The following is a 26,174-nucleotide window of genomic DNA, read 5'->3' as shown; positions in this document are numbered from 1 at the left end:
GTAGCATAGGTAAAAATTAATAACATAATCTGAAAAAAATAATTTAGAACATAGAAAATATTTAGAACATAAGCTGAAAAAATAATTTAGAACATAGGAACAAATTTAGAACATAATCTAAAAACAATTTAGAACATTAAAAATAATTTGGAACATAAGTAGAAAAAATTTAGAATATAGGAAAAACTATAGAACATAAGCTGAAAAAATAATTTAGAACATAAGCTGAAAAAAATAATTTAGAACATAGGAACAAATTTAAAACATAATCTAAAAAACAATTTAGAACATTGGAAAAATTTTGGAACATAAGTAAGAAAATTTTTCGAATATAGGAAAAACTTTAAAACATAAGTTGAAAAAACTTTAGAACATAGGAAAAAGTTTAGAACATAATTAAGGTTCTTACATAAGAAAGGGTTCTTATATAAAGTGGGGTTCTTACTGGATCCCTCCCCATATATATATATATATATATATATATATATATATATATATATGCTCTAAAATCAGTAATATAAAAAAATTAACTCGAGTAGTTTTGTATTTTCTAGATATATGGATATATTTAGTCATTTTTTTTTCACCTATACTAGATGTAAATTGTTTTGAATTCGCGCTTGTATTAATAAAAGTACCCGGGAAATTTCAAATTGTGCAAAATTGCGCATGCAAATTGTTTTGAATGATATGTACCGGATCGTGTTCCATAGGGAAGACAGGATTGATGGGTACGAATATCCGGGGTTTTGTAGGACTATGGTCCAATAGGGTTTTGGAACAAATAATAATCTATCACAGTTTCTAAACGTTTTAAATTATATTTCGTATAACCTACTATTCTTGAATTACAAGGCTATTTGTCTCAATATGATTTGACTATGCAAGAAATGAAAACACTCCATATTCATGGATGCATAATTATTTTTTATATCGAGAGTCTAAGGGCTTGTTCTCATAAGATTATTTTTAGTTCAATTCAGTTCAGTTCTAATAAGTGCAGTTCACCTCAGTTAAGCTCTTAATTTCCTTCTCTTATAAAAAATGCATTTCAGTTTAGTTCAGTTCAGCTCTAATAAGTTCAATTCAGTTCAACTCAGTTCAGTCAATGAGGACATACCCTAATTCTATTGCAAAAAGCGTAGGCCATTCACCACCACACCACCATCAACAACTAAATCGTTTATCAGTTGAAATTGTGTCCTTGAGGGTTTACTTCAGGATTGTTTTGTTAGTTGAAATTGCGCCGGGGGATTACTTCACATCATTTATCAATTGAAACTTCTACTAGGTTTTTACTTTAGGCTCATTTATCAGTTGAAATTGCACCTGGGGAATTACTTTAGGATCATCAACAAGATTCATCCATTGAACTACCCTTGGTACACCAAAACATCAATATGAGCCACCATAAGGAGTGCAACATGAGCATCATCAAGAGGATTCTTTAGTAGAAACTGTGTATTTTGACAACTGTACCTTGAAAGAGAAATAATATAAAAAACGATGAAGATTGTGATGATTCGTGCACTTACATCGTGTTTCAAGTTCTTTGTTTGTCTTCTACTCTCAAATATACTCTCATAAGGAGTGCAACATGTAGTATATGATTTTCATGTTTACAATGCATAACTTTAATAATTCGTATATTTAATTATACATTTATAAAAACTATAAAATTATATTTTAATAAAATAGACACTGAAACGAATCTAACAACATCCTATTTGACTATTTCACTAAGTATAAATCACAAAATACAATCTAACGTGAAATATGTGAGTAGTAAACATCATTGAAAAGTTGCTAAGTAATAAAAATCGAGAAAACATCAAATTTTAATAATTTTTTACACAATGCATAATTGATATAAATCAAATGTGTGCATAAAAAAGCACATACGGTAAAAAAATGAAGCAAAATTGGCCGCAACACTCTAAAGTATGGCTTAGGTGCATTGAGCACCCTAAACTATGCGTAGTAGCCAAAACACCACCAATTATGGTGTGAGGAGTGACGCGTGCTTTAATTTAAAATTTCCGGCCACTTATTTCATCGAAGGAGGTGAAACCATGTGTGCTAATTAGATGGAGAGCCAAGGTAAAAAGTCTCTGGGTTAGAGTCACCCAGAAAGCAAACCGGGAAGGCATAGAGTGCCCGACATATATTTACTGCTTTGCACGAGCTGAGACAACAACTGACCCAGCTAGGAGAGAGCCCATGGCAACCATGCCCCACTCCAGGGGTCTGGTTGTCATTTGGGCAACCTTGTAAAAGGTCTCAATGGGACCCTGCTCACAGCCGAAGACTACATAATTGTTCTAGAGAGTGAAGATTCACTTCCTCTCGGTGAAAAAAGTAGCCGGAAATTTTCATTTATGCACGCGTTGCACCTAACACCATAGTTGGTGGTGTTTGGGCTACTACTCAAAGTTTAGGGCGCTCAGTGCACCTAAGCCATACTTCAGGGTGTTGCGGCCAATTTTGCCAAAAAGGAATAGATTAATACTATAGGTTTGGTTTGTGAATCACCCTCTTTTATATTTTTCCCAAACAAAAGACTTGATATTTACTCCAACTTGCGCGTTTTGTATGCAGCTTTCCACACTATGCAGCCGCTTGTAATAGAACAAAGTAAACCCTGTAACACTAATCGAGTAGCCCTTGTAATACTGAATGAGTAACCCCTATAGCTCTAACAAAGTAACCCCTTTTGGCTAGCCATATATAAAAGTTGGGGTACTCCTAAAGGTATTTCTAAGCTCAACATAAAAAACTTAGTGTACTTTTCCAATAAAAAAAACCTAACTATTAATTCTTTGTTGAAGCATGTAGCATTGAACAAAGGGAACGGAGTCCTAATTTCTTGGTTCTCCCAAGTCCCAACATTATTTAGCAAAGTAACAAATGAAGGTTCGTTACAAAGTTACAAAAACATCGCAATTTCTGATATTTGTTCCGAACTATTTTATTGGGCCCCTAATTTCTGCTGGACTTGTCCAAGCAAAAGAGTCTAGCATTGGCCATTTTCTACATTCACATCAATTGTTAAATTATGAGTAGGACGTCTTTGGTTCTTATTTATTCTACGTAACCCCAATTATTGGAGGCATTTTTACCAGAGGAAGTTTAGCTTTTTTGAGCAAGTCAAGATCATACAGCTCTAGCTTCGTATATTAATCATTTTCTAAAATTAATTAAGTCCAAGCCAAATTATATTTCAATTTGATTGGTGTCCAAGTAATTAAAATCGAGAATAACAATTAACCATACTTTTAAAATGATATGAGAGTTGTATCCTACAAAAATATCCACAAAAATAAATGAATAATTATCATTCGGCCATAAAAATATACAATGTTTAGAACTGCGACATTAAAGTTTTGGACTTTTGGAGGTCACAAACTCCTTCACTATAACCTTGTACGTACTATGTTTGTTTGAATTTTAAAAAATACGAGTAATATAACTATAGATTTCTTAATAAGTTATTGAATTTTTAAATAACATTTAACATACACTAATACACGTTTAGATATATTTCCATAATTTCATATTATTATTAATAGCGGGTGGCGAGAGGATTAAGATAAAGAAGACAAGTAAGTTATAAGCAATCCTTAATCATGGGAGTTTGGATAATGTGATCGACTAATCGTATTAATTTTAGACAAACTAAAAAGAGGATATACTTCGTATAATTCGATTTACAAATAGAGAAATGAATTTAGGTAAAGCATTTTCAAGTGGAAAAACAAGTTCATTCCAACCAACTAAATAAACATAGTTTACATAGTCCAATTCTATTGGTCCCATACTATTTAAGTTGGTGGTGATAGGTTAGAATTATTTGGCATTTGCCATTTATTATGGAGGCAAAAAATCTCAAAAAATTCAAGGTCTCAATACAATTATGCAATGAACATTGAAATAAATGAAAAAAGTTGTTAAATTGTAGATAACATTTTATTGCTTTATCATTTAGAAAGAATTATAATCCACTCATTATATATATATTTATACTATATTATAAGTCCAAAAGTCATGCTTTATCCTATTGTCTTGGAGATTCATACAAGACAAGTAAAGCTTTCACCATTAACTTAGCTTCTTTGATCATCTTTCCTCCATTTTTTGTATCACAATTCAAGCTTAATTTATTTCCAAATTAGTTAGTTAGTTATTATTATTGCGTGTTTTATTATTACCTTGCACGTCACATTTTCATATTGTTTGCCATTTTTGAGTGTGAACTTTCTCATCAATTATTTGAATTATATATATATAGTTGTTAACGTAATTATTAAATGTAACATGATGAATATATGTCATTGCCTTAGCTTTATTGTTTAGCTTAGTTTGCTTCATTCTTTATATAAGTGAGGTTATTACTTAGCATTGTTCATAAGAGTAGATAATATCATGGGCAATTGCATTACTAGAGATTCTGATCATCCTAAAGATGATGCCGACGTCAATGCCGCCGATGCAAAGGAGAGTGAAGCTTTGGCAATTGATACGGCTTTCAGTTTGCCTTCTCCCTTACCGGAGTGGCCTTCAGGTAACTCAAAAACAGCTAGCTATTTCTCTCTTCTTTAATTTGTTTTTCGCTATCACGTGATCTATACACAAATTAACGACTTATTTAGTAGGTGGTAATAAACGATGGTATATTATTTAACTTTTCTTCACATAATATAATCGAGACTTTAGATTTATGTAATTTCATTCTTCCTACTACACCATTAAAATTTGGAGCAACTCATTATTGTATTAGTTCATATTAGAGAGCTTAACTATTTTATACGGAGTACTTTGTATTGTATTATATTATGAAGTATATTATTGTTGCCTATTTTAAATAAGATAGGAGTAAGAGGACCACATACCTAAGCTAGGTAGCTAGCATATATTTGAACAAAATTAATCTATTGATTATTTCTAAGCTCCTAAATTCTTCTCTATAAATTGATGCATTCAACTCAACTAAATTAAATTAAGCTCTCTTGTCAAAAAAAAAAAAAAAATTAAGCTCAACCTTTGTGTCATGTGCTGGGTGTACGGATTTTTCTAAGTTACTTTGTGTAAACTTAAGTCGAGTTTTGATTGAGTTTGACCTAATGTCCTTGTCAAGGAAGATTTAACACACGGTAAAAAGTCTGCTTAATGAGTAAATTATCTCATGAATTTTATTTTTTTTAACCCTAAATATATACCCATCAGGCCATCACTAGGTTGCAAACCCTCTACAACAAAACTATACTCACAAAGATTAACGAAGTACAAAACTTTCTTTCTCCCATTATAAACAAAATAAATATCATAGTATATTTGTTTAAAACGTGCATCGCAAAGGAACTAAACTAGTATACTATTCATAAAGGAAAATGTTAACAGTACTAAAATTGGTCCAAAAACTCCAAACTAGTCTGTTCTACATTTTGGATCAATTTTACCGTTTGTTTACGGTTTAGTATAAGATCAGGCTTCTTTGGGCCCAATTTAAAGTTCTATGTTTGCAATTTGCTTTGATTCAGCCCAATGAACAACCTTAAACTCTGGTGAATATAACACCACTTTAAACATATCTATCCACATTTATAGTATGTATGATAAAAATAATCTGTAATACACTAATACTCTCTATATTATTTAATTGCTTCAATTTAACCGTGCATGTATGTCAACTTTGCTAATACTCTATAACATCTTTAATTATCAATAAGTATAAATTGTAAAAAATTAAAATTCAAAAACTATACAGTGAAATGATTCCAACATATACCAAATGACTATTATTTTCTTATGTATAAGTCACTAATATTGGTCAAAATGAATTATGTAAGTGAACAATGCCAAAAATTAAAGTTAAAATAGGACACTTAAAAAGAAAAGGAAGGAGTACAAAGATAATAAATAGGTACCAACTGTCTATCCTATCTACAACCATAAGAAAGGAATCAAATCAAGCTAGAAAAGGAAGAATAAAATTGGGCATATAAAAAACAATGAATCATATCAAACATTTGCATGAGCATTATATAAAAAATCATGAATTACCTTATAGGATTGATCATATTTATCAATAATTGATATCAAACAATAATTGCCTACATTATATATATAACCCAAATACCATTCACTAAGCTTCAAACACACCACACATAAAACTACACCCTCAAAGATCTGTGTATCATCCCTCATCTTCGCGTACTCGCGTAGCTAGCCGAGCTTATAATTAGGCTCCCGTGGGAGACATAGTGTTGGACGGTGGTGCCAAATATCTAGGGTCACGGGTGCTATTAGGCAATAATAGCTTTCAACAAAATAAAGTGCCAAACACAACAAAAATAAGGAAAAGCCGTTATTTAGGTAGATGAGCTAATCTAGGACAAAGCCAAACAAACAAGGTGGAAAAATTCTTAATCAACATTATTATTCCCATTTTTCTTTATTAAAGGGGATAATCATGTCCATGATTAGCTTATTTCTATAGGTAGGGTAGAAGTCTCCCAAAGGGGGACTACTTTTGTTCCCTAAATATGAGATATTAAATTAATATTAATTTTTCTAATTAATATTAATTAAATGGGTGTCATAAACTCTCAAATTTTGTTGCTATTATCATTGATAATAGCATTAATCTTAGGCAATTGTTTTTGTTACAAAGAATCCAAAAATCCTCCAAACATTGATGTTGTTTCAAGAAACTCCTCAAATAATTCAAGTTTTGGTGATTTTTATCATCACAAGCTTAATGTTGTTTCAAGGAGAAACTTCCGAATTGATTCATCATCCTTCAATTTCCCATCTCCATTACCTTCATGGCCAAATGGTAAATTTCCTTTACCTCCCTTTCTCTCATCTTGTTTAATCAATTTAATTATTTTAATTTTTATCTATATTTTAAAAGTTGAATCAAAACACAATATATATTTTGTTTTTTTATGCATTTTGTGAGAAATTTTGTATGCTCAATTTTATAATGATTATATTAATTATTTTCATTTTGGGTTCTAATAGGATGCAATGGTTTAATTTGATTTTATTATATAGTCTAATGTAAGAAATATGCACATGATACATAAATTAATCATATTCTCTGCATTGTAGTTTGAATGTCATAATATATTATTTGAGCTATAAAATGTAAGCTATATAATTAAAAAAGCAAACAACAATAATTAAAGTAAATAAATTAGCACTTTCAATTGAAATTTCATAATAAGTATTTAGTATATTATAACTGAATATAAAACATAATTACAAAGAACAAAAAAGAAAAAGAAAAAGAAAAAGGTGGTAAGAATAATAACTAATTTGTTGTTGGTCTTGAGTTCAAACCTATTAAAAAAAAACCAAACAACAATAATTAAAGTATACAAATTAGCACTTTCAATTGAAATTTCATACTAAGTATTTAGTATATTATAATTGAATATAAAACATAATTACAAAGGAAAATAATAAAATAAAATAAAAAGACGGTAAGTATAATAACTAATTTGTTGTTGGTCTTGGGTTCAAACCTTGAGTTGTGACATGAGAAGGGTGTCACGTGACACATATACTTTCTTAGGAACGCTTTTTGATATACTTTTCTTTGGTAAATAGGTGGTGGATTTGCAACGGGCACAATCGATTTTGGAGGACTAGTAGTAGCCGAGGTCACAAATTTCACCAAAGTATGGGCAACATATAACGGAGGACCAGACGATGGAGGGGCTACATTTTTCGAGCCAATTGGGCTACCAGAAGGGTTTTATTTGTTAGGGTACTACGCCCAACCTAACAATAGACCCTTATATGGGCGTGTACTAGTAGGCAAAGATACTAGTAATCCTGCTAATCCAACCTTAAAGTGGCCCGTTGACTATGCCCTTGTTTGGAGTAGCAAATCTCAAGATGTTAAAGAGGACACTCCTGGTTACATTTGGGCTCCTATACCAAAAGATGGGTACCAAGCTGTGGGTCTTGTTGTTACCTCCACGCCCGAGAAGCCGCCCCTAGAGAAGGTTCGATGTGTTCGATCTGATTTTACTACGTTGTGTGAACCCGACGATTGGGTATGGGGCAAGACAGGTGGTGTTGATTCCGACGAGTTTAACATTTTCGAGTCCAGACCCGTAAGGAAAGGAAAACAGGTACGTACTTGTAATTACTAGTAGTGTACACCTTTTAACTTATTTCTATTCTTATAGTTTAACTATATTCTATTTGCACAAACTTTTAAATAAATCGGATGTACAATAAATATTGTACATCCGTTATACAGTTACCCCTAAAATAAGCAAAAGTTACCCTAATATGGATAAATGTTACCCTTACATAAATAAATGTTACAAAGTATTTATACTTTATTGATAAAAGTTACCCAAAAAATTGTAAAAATGACCCTAAATTTGATAAAAAGTGATCCCCGATGTACAGTAAATTACTGTACACCGAATGTATACAAAAGTTATTCTTCTATTTGATATGTTAATTCAAACTAAATGTTAAACACAAAGTCAATAACCATCAATTTATAGGTGATAATTTGTGCTCATGTAGTCACATGTATGTAGAGAGTCCAAATCCACTATTCTTTTTGGTTTCACATTTGTGTTAATCTTTTTATTAAGATCCCATCATCTAGTTAAAATAATTTAAATGTTATTTTTGTATATAAATGGTAGTACATAAAAGTAGGACAAAAAATTTTGCTTTATATATGAGGTGAATAATGTTTTAGCTAGCGAAACAAAATATTTTGATTATTAGCAGATGATTAATTAGCATTCTTATCACTACAATACTAGCCAAAATCTTTTAGTTTTAAATTAAATCATTTTAAATCTAATTACTTAGATAGTTGTATAATGTTCTATGTACAATCAGTTGCACCTTATACATGCACATTATTGCACTCGACATTATTTATTTGATCACGTGCTTGTACATTGTATACGCTTGAACCAAAAAAAAAACCTTGATTGTTACAATAAAAACCGGTTGTATGGTAAAAATCCTCGACACTTATGAAAGTTTACAGCACTAATCCTTTTAATTAAGTTGCAAATTTTGTCTAGATTGTCATAAACTAGCTTGAATTATAATGCTAACATTTTGATTGAAACATAACCAGGCATCAGCAGTGAGTGCAGGAACATTTTTGGCTAAAAGTGGTGGAGGAACAACAGTGGAAACTCCTCTGTTAGTCTGCTTAAAATATGCCCTAAAAAACAACACTTACATGCCCAATTTACAACAACTTGAAGCACTCATCAAAACCTACTCTCCTAAGGTATACATTCACCCAAAAGAAGAATATCTCCCTTCATCAGTCATTCAGTTGATTGGTTCTTCCAAAATGGAGCCTTATTGTACAAGAAAGGCGACGAGTCAAACCCTGTCCCTATTGATCCCTCAGGGTCTAACCTCCCCCAAGGCGGCACCAATGATGGAGAATACTGGATAGATCTTCCTAGAGATAAAAACGAAAGGGAAAGAGTCAAGAAAGGTGACATGGGATCAGCCTGCGCGTATTACCACATTAAGCCTATGCTTGCAGGAACATACACTGACTTAGCAATATGGCTGTTTTACCCATTTAATGGCCCGTCTAGAGCTAAAGTCGGGTTTTTTACCATACCCTTAGGGGAAATAGGGGAGCATGTAGGAGATTGGGAACATATAACATTAAGAATTAGTAATTTTAATGGGTTGTTAATGAAGGTGTTTTTTTCACAACATGCTGGGGGTGAATGGGTGTACCCTCCTGACCTTGAATTCGGCGAAGGCAACAGAATCCAAGGGTATGCTTCATTGCACGGTCATGCTAATTACCGGAAGGCAGGGGATGTCCTGCAAGATGGCCAGGGCCGTAGCATTGATTTTGGGGGCCCTGTTCCAAATCGAAAAAGGGGCCCTTAATAATGTTAAAATTATACATTTTTTTAATCTATAATTTTGATAATGCACAATTTTCCTATATATACATTGCAAAATAAAAATGCTTTCGTATAACAATGACATATTCAATTACGCAAAATTAAATTCGGATATTTTATTCATGTTGATAATAGTAACTAAATACAACTCAAGGCTCATATCAACTTAAGCTATATTAATAATATTATCTTCTATTTATTTGAAAAGTGACATTCTTCTAACGCTCTTTGAGGCAAAATCATCAATCAAGTCTTCATATTCCACTTTCTCTAGAATATCATTCTCAATTGCTATCATCGCCAATCCATTAAGTCTTTCTTGTAGCATCGTAGAACGAAGATATGACTTCAATAGCTTTAATTTTGAAAAACTCCTTTCTGCAGTTGCAACTGTCACAGGAATAGTCAACAAAATTCTATATGCAATAGTAGCATTAGGAAAACAACCCACATCATTCAAAAATATCAAGATATCAAAAGGTCCTTTTATGTCATTGTGCAAAATTTCTTTAAGCAACTTCAACTCCACAAATAATTCATTCCCATCGATATCTGATTTTTCATTAGACATAAGTGCATTTTCAAATTTCAAACAAGAGGATTTCAAACTTAAATCATCCAATGACTTCATCCTTTGAGGAGTGAATAAGAAACCAAAAATATTTTCATATTCCTCAAATTGCTCAAATCTTTTATAAAGAGAACTAATAGCTTGGTCAACAATATAAAGAAAGTAATCAACTCTAAATGATTCTTCTGGAGATAGAGGAGCATTTGATGAAGTGCTTGGATTCTCATCAAAATGTTTTTTTCTTTTAATTTCACGCTTTTGGGGAAATATAGGATCAATATCCATTTCAATAGCAATTTCCTTAGCCTTACTCAAAGCATCATAAAAACCAGTTTCTCTATACCCCTTAAAAAAAGAAATCAACCCTCTTATTTTTTTTATAGCCACATCAATAAGCATATCCTTTGATTGTAATAGCTTGCTTACTAAATTAATTGCAAATAGTATTTCATACCAAATTACTATTGCAATTAAAAACTCAAAATCACCAAGCTCATTATTTGCTAAGGATTTAGCTTCACTCTTTATATTGTAATCCTTATCATTGCTATCGGCTACTTGAAGTAAAGCTTCTCGTATATCTGACATTTGAAATCTAATAGCCTTAACACTTTCAACACGACTTTCCCAACGAGTAGATGACAAAGACTTAACAGTTAGTCCTTTTACATTGTCTTTCAAGATTTGCCATCTCTTAGTAGAAGCTGTAAAAATTGTATATATACGTTGGATGACTCCAAAAAAGTCTCTAGCTTTACTACATGTGTTAGCCATATCACATAATGTCAAGTTTAAACTATGACAACCACAAGGAGTATAAAAAGCATTAGAATTTAAATCCAAAAATTTCTTTTGAACTCCTTGATGTTTTCCTTTCATATTAGATCCATTATCATAGCCTTGTCCTCGCACATCCATTATATCAAGATCAAGATTTTTCAATTCATTTTGTAAAACATCAAAAAGCCCTTGGCCAGTTGTATCATTTACATTCAAAAATCCTAAGAAAGATTCCTCAATGCAAACATTACAAGTAGAGACATTCACATATCTTAATATCAATGACATTTGCTCTTGATGGCTAACATCGGGAGTACAATCAAGAATTACCGAGAAATATTTTGCTTGCTTTATCTTTCTAATGATTTCATTTTTTATTGCAGAACCAAGCAAAAGTATTAACTCGTTTTGAATTGTATGACCTAAATAATGAAAGTGACTATCATTATTAGTAATACGGTTGACATGTTCTTGAATGATTGGGTCAAACTCCGCCAACATTTCAATCAAGCCCAAAAAATTACCATTACTTTTTTGGTATAGTTTCCCATTTGAACCACGAAAGGCTAGATTATGTTTGGCAAGAAATTTGACAATTGAAATAATTCTTTGCATTACTTTCTTCCAATGGTCTTTTTCTTTTTCAATTAGCATTTGAGCCGTCTTATCAATAGTTTGATTCTTTTGAAACCTAAGACGCAACTCATACCAAGTAGTCATATTCTTAACATGATCTATGCTTGTCTCATGCTCTTTAAGTCTAAAGCCTACATGCCCCCAATCTGAAAATCCTTCATTTGTCAATTGTCCTCTTCCCATCCCTATTTTAAATATTTTACAGCAAAAACAATAAACTCTATCAAGCTCTTTGGAATAAACAAGCCAATCCCTATCACATTTCTCACCGTTTGATAAAACTCTAGTATACAAGTTAGCCGTAAATCGTCTTGAAGATTTATCTTTAGGACCTTTCACAATAGAATTATCTCTTTTAGGACCATTTTTCACTAATAAATCAATCATTTTAGAATCAAGACCATCCCAAACTCTAGGATCATATATATTAGGCACATAACTAGTTTCACGGTGATCAACATTATCATTATCAGAAGGCATATCATCAATATTTTCAGCATTATTATCATTCTCAATAGGCACATCGTCAACATTGCAATTAACACTAGGCACATCATCCAAAATATAATCCACATCATCAACATTCTCCGCAATAGGCATATCAATAACAAGATCAACATTAACATTACTAATATCATCAACATTAACATTATTAATATCATCAACATCAACATTATTATTCTCAATAGGGACATCATCAACGGGCTCAACAAGAGGAACTTGAGGTTCTATTATAACGAATTTATCAAGAGAACCTTTTTGAGAATTAATTAACACTTCCAATTTTCTCTTTTTGTTACGCTTTTGAGACCCAGATTCATACTTTCTAGGAGGCATAATCTCAAAATCGCAAAAAAAAAAAACAAAAATTACAGTATCATATATATGGATTGAAAAAACCTGGAAAGCAGAAGCTTTATTTCATTCAATTGGACAAATTGGCGAATTACTCGATAACTTTGATTCTCAATCTTTGTTCAAAAGAATACGACCAATTTGGACCTTCAAAAATCAAAAAATAAAATTGCGTTAGATACAGAAGAGTATAAACAAAATCAAAAATTAAAAATTGCTTCAATTGACATTAAAAACAAATAAATCAAAAATAACAATGAAGATTCATTCATTCACCGATTCACGGCACACAATTCATTCACAGCACACAATTCATTAACTGATTCACAGCAGTCAGTTGGAGAGGCAAAATCTGTAAAATAAACCATACTATCGATTGCTAAAGCCTAAAGTTAACCTTGTGTGCTTAAATTTTCAGCCGCTCAGTTAATATGTTTGAGCCTTGAATCAAAGTAATGAGCAAATTCCAAATTGTGGTCTGTTGATCTGATTTGTGGGCTTCTGCAGACTGCAGTCCATGATTGAAACTGAAGGTGCCGAAATATCAAAAAAAAAAAAATGAACTAAAAATTGCTTCAATTGAGAATTGAAATTATCAAACCCAGAATTAATTAAAAACAAAAATCAGAAATTTACCACAACACAATTCATTCACAGCAGTCAGCAGGGCCGAAATATAAAAAAAAAAAATTGAACTAAAAATTGCTTCAATTGAAATTATCAAACCCAGAATTAATTAAAAACAAAAATCAGAAATTTACCACAACACAATTCATTCACAGCAGTCAGCAGGGCCGAAATATAAAAAAAAAAAATTGAACTAAAAATTGCTTCAATTGAAATTATCAAACCCAGAATTAATTAAAAACAAAAATCAGAAATTTACCACAACACACGATTCATTCACAGCAGTTAGCAGGGCCGAAATATCAACTTTGCCAAAAAATCGATGACTTCAATTGCTTCAATTCATTCCCCTCAAAAGCAAAAAAAAAATTGCTTCAACCCTTCAATTCGTTTTTGATTTTGTATAAAGTATAATTGTATCAATTGGGATTAGATGGATGAAGATGATTGAATGGAAGATAACCCATATATAGGGGAAAATAATTACCGTTTGAATACAAGAAATTCGGAATATTGAAATTGTTTTCTTGAATGAGTTTATTTTTTTTTCCGTTGAAATTCCTTGAATGGGAAAATATGCAATACAATTTTCCATAGAAGTTGATTGATGTAATTATGGAGGAAATTGGAAACATGGAGAAATTAATATGGAAGGTTGAATTGATTGAATGGGAATTGGGAAAGTTGAAATGTTGAATGCGTGAATCGTGGTTGCTTGATTAGAAAATACTGAAGAAAATAAATTAATCAACTTTGCCAAAAAAGAAAAGGAAAAAAAAAAAAAAACATACTTAAGGCACTCCACTACTCGTAATTCACTTCAAATTGCAATTTGCAGAGTAGTATAGATGAAACCAATTATAAGAGTAGTTTGATTTTTTTTAGGAATTTCTAAATATAATTGATGACAGTCTTGTATGGAAAAGTGGGGAAGTATAGAATTTAATTGATATTTTGGAAAAGAAATAAAATTTAATGAGAAACTAAAGGAAGAAGATGAAATATAGAAATTAAATAATGACTGTGCAATTGAGATTTGAGAATTTGTAGAGTTTTAATGAGCGTGACTTTAGGAAGTGAGAGAGTTGAAAAACTGATTTCTAGGCCATCAAAACCAGCTTACAACGTTATTGGGCCCTCTAATTTTTTGGGGCCCTGAGCAGTAGCACACTTTGCACACCCTCATCTACGGGCCTGAAGATGGCAATGGAGAAGGGACTGATAAATTTGTCGGAATAAGGAATGATACTGATAAGAGCAACAATGTGTTTGATACCGGGGCTAATTACAAGATCATTTCCGCGGATTATCTAGGGACAATTACCGAGCCTCCATGGTTGAACTATGCTAGGAAATGGGGTCCTATGATTACTTATAATATAAATGATGAGATTAATAAGGTCGCGAAATTGTTGCCTGGGAAGCTCAAGGATAAATTTCTGAATTTTATTAAGAGCTTGCCTGCTGAATTGTTGGGGGAACAAGGGCCTACTGGTCCTAAGATGAAGAGGAATTGGGATGGAGAAGAGACAGTTTAAGGGTTATTTGCTTGTTTTATTTTATAGATCTTGATTCTTGAACTTGTTAATAGAGTGATCTTTGATTGATTTCATTTAAAGTGAAGTTCATGTATGAAGATTTCAAATAATGTTCACTTTAAAAAAAAATGCATTGAAGTTGGTTTCAGAATTCTGCTGTGTAATTATAGTTTCTCAAATTCTAGGATATGTAGCAAACCATATTTTACAAAGAATAAAAGGGAAGAATTTCATTATAAAGATCTATAATATGCCCATCATCAAGGACATCAATATTTTGGGACTAGCAATGTTACACTTGGTTTATACCCTTGGCTTGTATGGTATCATTCAAGGCCTAGCCTATTAGTCCCTCCTTAGCACCAATGAAAATAACACTTGCACATACGGGTAAAGGGGTGCACGTATGGAGTTAAAAGTTGAGGTTGATTCACTCATGATTATATATGTTTCTTGATTTACAACTTGTATTCATTTTTTTTTTTTGAGGGCTCGCAAGTCGTTACTTGTATTCATTTAGGGTCAGTTTATTGGGAATCTTCGAAGGAGTCTGAAGAAAGGCTTTTGCAATATTATGTGGGCAAAGGCTACAAGTAGTCTTGGATGAGGTTTTAGAAATTAGATTCCACTTCAAGACTCATCAAGTGGGAATAATTGACAATGAAATTTTGTATTTTAGACTAATAATATTATGTTGATGAGTTGCGTTCATCAAGATAACAATAATTAATAAAGTCATTATCAGTTACATTAGAGTTGCTTAGAAGATATTAGAAGTAAAATTAATAACAAAATCAAATGTTAATACACCAATTTATGCTTTATTATTTCATTTATTCACACATTAGTACAATTCGGAAAATGTAATTACCACCTAATAGATGGATTAAAGTATTTTTTCTATTTTAGAAGGATTAATCTAAACGATTACTACTTTAAATATTATAGTTCACTTAACGAGTAACGGTCAAAACTAAATTTGGCGCCACTATAAATACAGTTAAGTACCAAATTCAGATAAGAGTAGCAGTAGTAAAAAACAATGAGCACATCCACTCAATTTCTTTCTCCTTTCATTTACCAACCTCTCAAAACCCCTAAAACCCTAACCCTAATTTTCAATCCCAAATTCCCCCAATCCCATAATTCACAAATTAACCCCAAAATTATTCAATCCCAGAACAAACCCATTCGCAAAAACCCTAGAAAAAGGTCTTATGGAAGCTCAAGAAGGTCAGTTATTAAGAAAACATTCATTCAGGAACAAGTGGTTTTTACAGCTCCGATTTCAGATGACCCAGAAGTTGGGATAATTGGTGGAGGAATGGCGGGTCTTATGTGCGCTCTTCATTTGGAGAAGAGAGGGATTCGTTCTACTGTGTTCGACACGGTTGGTTGATTTCTGTTTTTCTAACTTATAAAGTTTTAATTTGAATTACTTTTGGTCTGAAATATAAAATTGATTGTATTTTTGTTTTGATAAAATGGGGAATGTTTCTGGGTATTGATTATAATTGACTATGTTTTTTGAATTAAGTTTGGTTTAAAATAAGATTGATTGTATTTTTGTTTTGATAATTTGAGGAAAGTTTCATACATACAGATAAATTTTCATTTTGGGCTTATTAGGAAAATGAAAATGAACACGAATTGACACAATATTGCTGATATCTTGCTAAAAAATGTATAAATCTATTATTCCTTGTGTTACATCAACAATTTAGTGTTTTTTTTTATGATTGTCCATTGAAGTTTTGAGTTCCTGATAGAATGATAGTTTTTCTGTCATAGGGAATGCATGGTTTGGGAGGGAGGATGGGAACAAGAATTGTTGAATCTAAGTGATGGTAGGCTTGGAAACACCTAGTCTGAGATCAAAGATTACACCTGAATACCCTTGTTGACTGTTTGTGTCATCATTGAACTCTTACATTTCGAATTATTTGTAGAAGTCGGTAGAACTACTAACCAAAGACTTGGAGTATGTGTATGTAGGAAATGACAAATACATTATAACATCTATTTGTACATACAAAGTATATGCAACTCCCTTCATCCCAGATTTTTTACACTTTCTATAACATCTCAAATTAGTTTTTACACTTGTAGTAAAGAAAGGTTATACTATTATTTTAATACGTCATTTCTCATTTATAGAAAGTTGAGGTCTTACCATCTTACGTCCTAATTAATTAATCAATTTATTTATTTTTTTAAAATGATTTATTATTATTATTATTTATTTTTTCCATCTTAACTACTTCATTATAGTAAGAGAAAACACTCCACTATCTTCCACTACATCCACTGAAACTATGTGTCTTGAATCTTGATAAGAGTCAAAATTGATTTAAGGATAACAAATATGTGTATTTAGGAGATGGAAAATATATAGATACCACCATTAGGTGCATACAAGAGGGTGCTTACAGCTTTAAATATATAACTCCTCTCATTTTCATAATTTATACTAATTGATGTAGGTCAAGTATTAATGAATTGACTATCTAACTTGATTTGGTCATAACTATCATTTTATTTTATTGGATATAAGTATTTTTACTAATATATCTAGGTAGTGTTATGCTATCTAATGTGGTGTCAGATTGTATTAAGACAAATGTTTCATTGACAAATCCTATAACTAGCCTCATCATATTGAAAGAGAAAAAAACTACTCCCTCCATTTACAAATAATATATTAATATTTCTGTTAGTTTTGGACTCACATATTAAGGGATTAGTACACTTAGGTGAAATTGTGATGGAAAGAAAGTTAGTGGAGGGATGCACATCACATGGTTTGTGTGTATAAATTTTCATGTTAAGTAACATGAATATTTTTTGTGGACATCTTAAAAAGGAATATAGAAAGATTATTTATGGATGGAAGGAGTACAATCATTCAACCCACCTTGAGCTTCCATTGTCAACCACCCCACCATTTTTACTTCTTTCTTTCTTTATTAGTACTTTCATTCAGTTTTTGTCCCTGTTTTACTGCTACTTCCTTTGGTAAAATTATATACCTTCTTTATCGTGACACTACAAAAAATTGACCCCCAATTTCTTACTGTTATAATCAACTCTATACTGCTCTTTTACTTTTCTCTGTATAGGCTATAATTGATTCATTATTCATTTTGCAACTGTTGGGATGGCAATGGATTAGATGAGAGCCCTTCATTTTGAAAGAGAAAGAACATACTTGGATTAATCTTTGGAAGGGCTTCAATAATTTAAAATAATTATTGATGGAAACCTTTCAGGTAATTATAAAGAATATCTTTAGCTCTAATCATTTGATGATCAAGTTCAAGTTACCACTCATTATGCATTTATGCTCACATATTATGTGCTGCATTTGAAAGTATTCTTTGAAAGAGTGATAATGTTGATTGCGAACCACTTCCCATGTGTAATGATCCTTTTCACAATTCCGTCGTGGTTATGCAATGTTCTTACAAAATATAAGCCAACCTTGTGTTTAAATGTTTTAGGTGTAATGCAAGACAAGAACATGTTGGAAATTATATTGTTGATTGGAGTCTTTTCACTAGTTTCAACAAACTAATGCATCATCAACAAAAACAGAATTATATGATTTTAGTCATAATCAATCTTTCTCATACTATGCACATCTCAAGTTCATCAAATTGATCATACCCATATACAGTAAGGCACCCGGAAGGATAAAATGAAGTTTACTATTAAATTTTACAATGATCTTCTCTGTTGCTCTATGGCGCTGTTAACACCTGTCCTTATACTTATCTTTCTTCTCTCCTTTTCCATTAGGTTGGCATGAAATAGTTTGCAAAAGATGGTAGTGTATGTTGTTGTCAGATTTAAATTGGTCTTTTGTGTTCATTTTATGTCTTCACTCAGTCATTCTACTTATTCAATTAATTCAACTAATTCTTGAACTTGTGCAGGCAAAAATGGTTGAAGTTGTTAGGCCATGTTGGATCAGTACACTAGAGCCATTTAATGGGATGTGGCATTTGAGTGAGAATGGAAAGCCACGTGGAAAATTCGATGCTATTGTTATTGCACACAACGGTGACTTTTGCAGCCTTTGTTTCTTTTGTTTATTTATTTTTTACTTTCCTTCAGCACTATATCGAATTATAATCATATCCAAGTAACTTTTAAAGAAAACATCCATCTGAGGTTCACTTGACATTCTGAACAAAAAGGTCCATGAGTAGATAAATGGCAATCTTGACTTCTGATTTAGGCGGAAGAGGTGTTAATATGAAAGATACTGTCCTTTCTTGAATTATTTTTATTTTTGTTGTCAATTGCTTACCATAAACTGTAGAAAAAATTGTTCACTTAATTCTGAATTGGCGTGTTAAGTCTATGTTCATTTTGCTTGATATGCCTGTAGTTTCTTGAAGTCATATTGATTTTGTACTGCAAACCTGTGACCTGTGGTGACCAATATCAAAGTATTTTGGCTATGGCTGTTTCCAGAATTCTTATTTTAAAGGAGGTCTTTTCCAGAATTCTATTAATAGATGATTGTGATTTTTCCTTCTATTATTGGACATTTTCTATTAATAACAATTTAATATTTTATCCTGACGCTTATTAACTTTGGCTTCAGATTGTTTAGTAGATGGAATGGTTGAAATTACAACTTTGAGATATTTTTCTTATGGCTCTTTTTAGGCTTCACTAGCTCTTGGTATATGCTGGCAATGAATCTTTTCAATATTCTACTTTGTCATCAGGAAAATGTGCAAATCGCTTACTTGCCCATTCAGGCTTGCCACTTATTGCTAAACAAATGAAGGTGTGATGAATTTCCTCTTTTTTTTTGGTAGGCTTACTTTTTTCAGTTGGTGCTCATTTTTTATTGTTTGCCTGAAAAATGTTGCATTATTCTGGGACCCACATTATGAGTTCAATCTTGTACTGTAGACTAGCAACTTCCTGTATTTGATAATGCAGTACATATTTTTGCAGAGATTAGATTTGAGCTCTATTTGGGCCCTGCTTGCAGCATTTGATGACCCTCTTCCTTTGACTTCTACCTTTGAAGGAGCATTTGTAAATGGAATTGATGCTTTATCATGGATGGCCAACAACTCTGCAAAATTGTCATCTACCCAAATTGGTCCTCATTGCTGGACTTTCTTCAGTACAGCAGCTTTTGGAAAACAGAACAAGGTTCCACAGGTATGTTATGCATTGAATTGCGGAACATGTTAGTACAATATTGACTTTCTTGGAAATCTATGACTCTGCTCAAAGTTTATAGTAAGAACTTTGAAACTGTTTCTCGTGTAGGCTCTGAAAAATTAGCAAACTAAAGACACACATGAGTTTATATGACAACTTGTTATTAAGGATCTGTTTGGTTCAACTTATTTTAACATTTTTTTGTCTTATTTCAGATTAAAATAAGTTCAAATAAGTTTAGTAAGTTCAGTTAAGTTTAGACCATTTTTTTTTCAGACATAATAATTGTTGACAATTTTGCACACAACAGACAATATTAGTTCATATAATGTCACTATGTCAGATAAGTTCAGACAAAATAAATTTAGCAAACAGAACCTAAAGCACCCCTCTCCTCCAGAAAATATTTTCATGTTTCTGCAGTTTTTTTTTCCCTTCCTTTTTTTCCTTATATTAAGTAAAGTTAGTGTTTTGAACACTCAGTTGCTGATCAAAACTTTGATGGTTAAGATTAGAACTACTATATTTCTATTATTCCAATATCTGTTATCTTTTTCTGTAGCCTGATCAGTTACCTTGCTGTATACATATATTCAATACTCTAATCTATTCAATCTAATTTATTTTTGATTGTTAATAACCTTAAGCTGTCAAGGGAATGCCCTGTCGCTGACTCGCTGAGTTAAATCCCTTGCCTGCCCCCTTTGTATTCTAGAACTAACTGATCCTAAGCCAAGGGGTGAGAAAACATCAACTTCCATCATTGTCAACTTTTAGCTACATTATTTGACCCTAGTCTTGAGAATTTTGTCTGGTCCTATGATTTCTTAGTTTGTAGATAAGGTACCAAGCCATGGGGATGATGCTAGTGCGTATGAATTGTTCACTTAATCTAACTTCTCAAAGTATCGCTCTGGCCCAGTTGAAAGAATTGGTATAATTGGAAATGTTCCTAGTGAGATAATTTTCAGCTGTATTTGAAAAGGCTTAATCAAATTTCTCTTTAGAGTCTAGATGCGCCCTACTTTTTGTATGTTATCAAGTCATAGGTATGTTCAATGCAGGGACAAGGTTTCTAGCATATTAAATTATTCTTCACTTTAGTCTTATCAGTGCTTGATTTTGTAATCTTTACTTTTAGTTTTGTCAACAAGAGTGTTGGGAAGTCAGATAGTATAATGTTACTTTGGTAAGAATAGTGACATTTTGTGATGGGTCTTAAATATGATATCAAAATGAATGCCAATATTGTTGTTAGTGTACTAAGCTCCTAGTTATGTTATGGTCACTAATATGAGTATATCTTACTTAAATCAACGAATTATAAATGTATGCTATAAAATTGTTGGATCTTCAGAGCACCATTGTCCATATCAAACAAAACAAAAAAAAAAAAGAATAGGACTTGTGAGTTGTGACATTGTTATGCAAAAATCTGAAATGGACATTAGTTGGACTAAGTGCTCTTGATGCCTCAATTTCATTCACTATATGGCCTGCATAGAGTTGATCACTCACTGCACCTTGTGTCTTAGCTCCTCACGCATATTGCATCTCACATTTTTCACACATTTTGTGTCTATATTGCTGAATAATAATTTGCCTAATATAGGAAAACATTCCAAGTGTCACCGCAGAGAAGGTAACAACACAGATGCTGGAGGGCGTTGAGATTGCATTAGGGCTCCCAAAAGGATCACTGAAGAAACCTAGTTATACCAAGGTGCAACTATGGTAAGGAAGTAAGGAGCTAATAGAGAATACAGAAAATTCCTCATTCATGCATGTTTTCTGACAGCTGCAAATGCTGTATGAGAGCCTTCACAGAGGTTTTTAGCCGAATATATTAGAAACTAGCGTACTTCCTTTGTTCTCTTTTAGTTGCAACTTTTTGACTTTCACACTTGCCAATGCATGATTTCAACCCTTTGCATCTCTAATTATAGATAAATTGATATAATAATTTGTTATTGTGAAAATTTAAATCAGGACGATTCTTACAAGATCCCACATGATTATATTTTGCCTAACTTATAAATCAACAATGGTGATCGAATGGGAGAACGTAAATAGTAAATTGTTGCATATTACTGTCTGAATTTATTTTGTTTTCTTATCCATTTGATTGAACTGAATTACCTGATATAATTGACACAAATCATTTGTATTCTGAGGGTGGTGAGGAGTAGATGAATAGAGCATAAAATGGAAAGAAAATATAAAATATAGCAAAGTTGATAATAAAACCTTTTTTTTGCTTCAGATGAAAAGGGGATGTGAATTACTTGTTTTCAATGTTTCTTATTATGTCAACAGATTGTTGCAAAGATATGTTGTACTTACTGCAAAGAAATTGTTATTCTCCATTTTCCAAGTCCAGTCAACAAAGTGCCATCCCACAAAAAATATAATCGTAAACTTTGCTTCTATAAAATGGTATGGCATGGTCTAATTTCAATGAAATCATAGATATTCTGACATTTGAATTATTACGAATTAGTTGCAAATGACTCAATTGCCAGTTGTTAGTTTTTGTTGTGTAAGTAGGAGACAATTGTGTTGTATTTTGTATTAGGCTGAGAGTCAATTGGAAAAGGCCTCTCTGTTATTGTGGTACTAGGATTGCTTACATTGACATGTATGATGTTGTAGCGCATCTTAATCTTTCCGGCCTACTTGTCATTATATGTTTTTCCCTCATCTTGCTTACTTATAATCCTCCTCCCCCCCCCCCCCCCCTCTGGTGTTTTGAAATTGATCACAATTTATACTTGCTATGGAGAAACTCAATTCATTTGGAGTGAAACAAACCTTGTGTTGTTTTATGGATGGATATGCAAAGATGATAGTTGCCTGATATCCTCTAAGAGTAAGCATGCAAAGAATTGCCTAATTTAGCAAGAGATTTATCATTGAGGTGTGAGGAAGTTAATGTGATCAATGCAATTATCTGTCACAAAAATATGATAATGTTTATTTCAAGTTATTGCTCAGTGGTCATGCTTCATTTTCAAACTGTAGTTTTTCACTTTCTTTACTAGGAATTTGGAGCTTGATTGAATTTTTGTTATCTGCAGGGGTGCAGCTCTTCCAACCAATACTCCTGGCACTCCATGCATCTTTGATCCTCAAGGAAGAGTTGGAATTTGTGGTGATTGGCTGCTGGGATCAAGTCTAGAAGACGCTGCTCTCAGTGGCATGTCAATGGCTAGTCATGTAAGCATAAAATCATCATTTAAATCATTCTCACTTGACATTTGATATTTTGTCTAACATCAGTACTAAGTTTGGTGGCATGTAAGCTACGGAGTATCAACTACTCACCCCGCCCCTATATGATTCTCACACTTGCCATTTTCATCCATTTTAATTACATTGTCACACTTCAATGGACCCACTAATATTATATTACCTCTCTTACCCTATTAAAAATTATGGTCCCACACTCTATCTCATTAAGTAAAAAATTCGTCCACTGTCTCTCATCGTATCTACTTTTCTATCAAAAAATACTTCCTCTGTCTTTTTTAAGTGACGTACTTTTCTTTTTTTGGAAATATTCTATTCTATTATTTTTAATTTTATTCATTTCTCTTTCGGTCACACTACTATAATTAAAATTATCTCTCATCATTGTCCCAACTCCTACATTCTTTATTAGTTCTCACATCTCACATCCTAAATTTTAAATCTCTAAATAAAAAAGCTGCCCGACGCCCTATATATATTTTTTTAAAACTCTGCGTGATCTTGGGTCACTTAAAAAAACAGAGGGAGAAATAGATAAGCAAACATCTTATCACCTAAACTTTGTGCAAACCTTCCTGCGATGTTTCATTTGGGATGGAGGGAGTGCAACTTATATGTCAATCCTGTTCAAGTTTAAATGCATGTGAACATCAATCAATGAATTTGCTGGGGTCTATGAGATATATATAACACATGCAGACTTACACCTGGGTTTAATTTTGAATTTACAGATTGCAGACTATTTTCAAAGTGATGGAACACATGCAGCAGAGGATTATGCAATTGGCTTGCACAATGAATTCCAACAGATACAAGGACACGACATTGGGCGGTTTCCTGGTTTAGAACCTAAAGAACTGGTAAATCAAAATCTTATACCGTTCCAAATTATCAATGTGATTCTTGTAAAGGATCAGAATTCCTGGAATTTTTAGTGTTGTGTTTGCTACTGCTGCATGTTTTTGTTGTTAATACTAATGATAGCTGTGCATTCTTTTATTAATTTGCTGAGAGTAGGTGACGGGAGAACTTGTACAAACATAGAGTTAGCAAACTTGGTCTGGAAGGATAAGTCTGATTTATTGCAAGACTCCATTTGAAGGGATGGACTCATAAGAGGTACGTTCTATATCTAAGCAAATTGATAAGTTTCGCTTGCCTGAAGTAGGAATGTAATTCATATAGACTTCAGAGGTACAGGGGATTCTTGTGAAATATGAACTATGATCTTTCTAGTAGATTCAGCAGACCAAGATGTTAAAGGCAAATTGAGAAATTTATTAAAAGCTAACCAATTTGTTTTGGGCACATAGATGTCATTCTCTAGCTTGAAAGTTTTGTCTTTTGTTGTTCTGCCTTTAATTATAGCATGAGAAAGATATCTCAGGAATTTTCTATGAATCAGTAGTTACTTTCACAAGTTTTCTGAGAAACCAGTTAGCAATCTAGCATGAAATAAGAAATGGTACTGATATGATCAAATTTCAAACACATTGCATCAAACTGTATCAAGGAAAAGTTTTAAGAGAATTATGAAATTATGCACCATCTAAGAAACTAAGGATATGTATTCTTTTCGTTTTCAGCTTCTAAAAAATACTACTCCAGGATACAACATAGCAGATGAGTATTAGGGTGTACACCACACCCATCTTTCTCACCCATGAGAGGCAATATCAATCATCATCGATCTTCATCGTTATGTAGATATCTCTAATGGCAGCCTTTCCCATGCATGCTTTCTTGCAGGGTCCCTTGAGGATGTTTCTTGATGAAAAATTGATCTACTTAAGCGAATTTTTGGATATACAAGCATTTTCAAGTTGACTCGCTTTATGTAAGAGTTAAAGTCTAGATTTTGTAAATTTTATCTGTAACTCATGTATGTTTGTATGTTAGAAATGTTGTACTTTGAAAGAGAATGTATTACAAAATTGTGAAAGTAACCAATTAATAGAAAGTGTTTTACCCGCAATCATCTTGAATCTTATAGATTTTTCGTTTGATGTTCTATCCTATTAAAATTTTGCCTTATTTTTTGGACTAAGCTAATGCAAATGGCTTATACTCAATATATCCTTATTTGTAAAGGAAACTTTAAGTGCTTAACCCTTAATAATTATTAGCTAGAGTCTAGAGGTGGATATCTTTGTAATTATTGAGATATGAACATTATTGACATGATCAGGTTTTGGAAGAACTAACATTTGCAATTCGCGAATGTCCTTTCACTCGTCTTCTGGTTTGTGGTCTGTTAGGCTTCCGTGGGAATATTTTGGACGATAAGCCCTTTCATGAGTGGTTCTTTGATCTAATTGGTGCTTTTACTATATTGAAGAACTGGAACAACTTGATCACCTTTCTTTCTTTATTATGGGTAATTTGGCTCTCGTAATCAGGCTCTTTTCAGGCAGGTTGTAAGTACTCCAGAGTCAATCTTTCAGTCTCTCTGGTGAATGGCTCCATAGAGGTAATCAAGCTCAAGATTTTACACAGACGACACAGTTTCAAATTCATTGATTCGTCGACGGAGTTCATATGACATCTCGTATTTCTGGTTGCTGAAGGATATTGAGATCATCCCTATTATCTTTCCCTGCTTGTCATATTTGTAAAGTTCTGCATACTTTGGTTTCTCATGCTCATCGGCTGATTGTGGATTTGTGGCCAACGTCTTCTATATTGATCCTTGGTCTTTGTTTGGTTTGGTTTGGTTGTTTATTAGGCTTGAAAAGCCCAAAATCAGCAAGATCCAAATGGTGCCCATAATTATAGTTTCAAACACAATCAAATTTT

The 26,174-nt window shown here is 32.4% G+C and overlaps 2 protein-coding genes and 1 pseudogene across 3 annotated transcripts; 2 read left to right on the top strand and 1 right to left on the bottom strand.

Annotated features, from left to right (window-relative positions):
- The first annotated feature begins 4,001 nt into the window (after positions 1-4,001).
- On the top strand, positions 4,002-15,163 carry LOC145603630 (hypothetical protein At1g04090-like; annotated as a pseudogene). The gene is made up of 4 exons (XR_014104883.1): positions 4,002-4,561; positions 7,615-8,144; positions 9,128-9,865; positions 14,614-15,163. The product of XR_014104883.1 is annotated as a hypothetical protein At1g04090-like (transcript).
- LOC145606160 (uncharacterized) lies at positions 10,012-14,544 on the bottom strand. The gene is made up of 2 exons (XM_081662213.1): positions 13,172-14,544; positions 10,012-12,921 (listed from the first exon to the last, which is right to left on the bottom strand). Exon 2 carries the CDS (start codon positions 12,754-12,756, stop codon positions 10,129-10,131), a length of 2,628 nt encoding a protein of 875 aa, XP_081518339.1. The 5' UTR covers positions 12,757-12,921; positions 13,172-14,544; the 3' UTR covers positions 10,012-10,128.
- Positions 15,164-15,977: 814 nt separating the features above from the next.
- On the top strand, positions 15,978-25,347 carry LOC145603937 (uncharacterized). The gene is made up of 11 exons (XM_081659904.1): positions 15,978-16,329; positions 16,731-16,780; positions 18,190-18,208; positions 18,875-19,001; positions 19,679-19,740; positions 19,914-20,126; positions 21,742-21,863; positions 23,207-23,345; positions 24,110-24,238; positions 24,396-24,497; positions 24,965-25,347. Exons 1-10 carry the CDS (start codon positions 15,982-15,984, stop codon positions 24,420-24,422), a joined length of 1,236 nt encoding a protein of 411 aa, XP_081516030.1. The 5' UTR covers positions 15,978-15,981; the 3' UTR covers positions 24,423-24,497; positions 24,965-25,347.
- Positions 25,348-26,174: the final 827 nt, after the last annotated feature.

The sequence above is a fragment of the Chenopodium album genome, chromosome 22 (genome assembly GCF_948465745.1).
Source record: "Chenopodium album chromosome 22, dcCheAlbu1.1, whole genome shotgun sequence".
Taxonomy (NCBI): Eukaryota; Viridiplantae; Streptophyta; class Magnoliopsida; order Caryophyllales; family Amaranthaceae; genus Chenopodium; species Chenopodium album.
Note: the sequence above shows the minus strand (reverse complement) of the source record. Positions and strands in the feature narration are given on the sequence as shown.

What these genes read in the sequence shown, in the direction of transcription:
- LOC145606160 (XM_081662213.1), bottom strand. Translation starts at nt 12,756, where the DNA reads ATGCCTCCTAGAAAGTATGAATCTGGGTCTCAAAAGCGTAACAAAAAG.
- LOC145603937 (XM_081659904.1), top strand. Translation starts at nt 15,982, where the DNA reads ATGAGCACATCCACTCAATTTCTTTCTCCTTTCATTTACCAACCTCTC. An exon ending in TATACCAAGGTGCAACTATG is followed by an intron (nt 21,864 to 23,206) that starts GTAAGGAAGTAA and finishes TGTTATCTGCAG; the next exon opens with GGGTGCAGCTCTTCCAACCA. An exon ending in GTTTAGAACCTAAAGAACTG is followed by an intron (nt 24,239 to 24,395) that starts GTAAATCAAAAT and finishes TGCTGAGAGTAG; the next exon opens with GTGACGGGAGAACTTGTACA.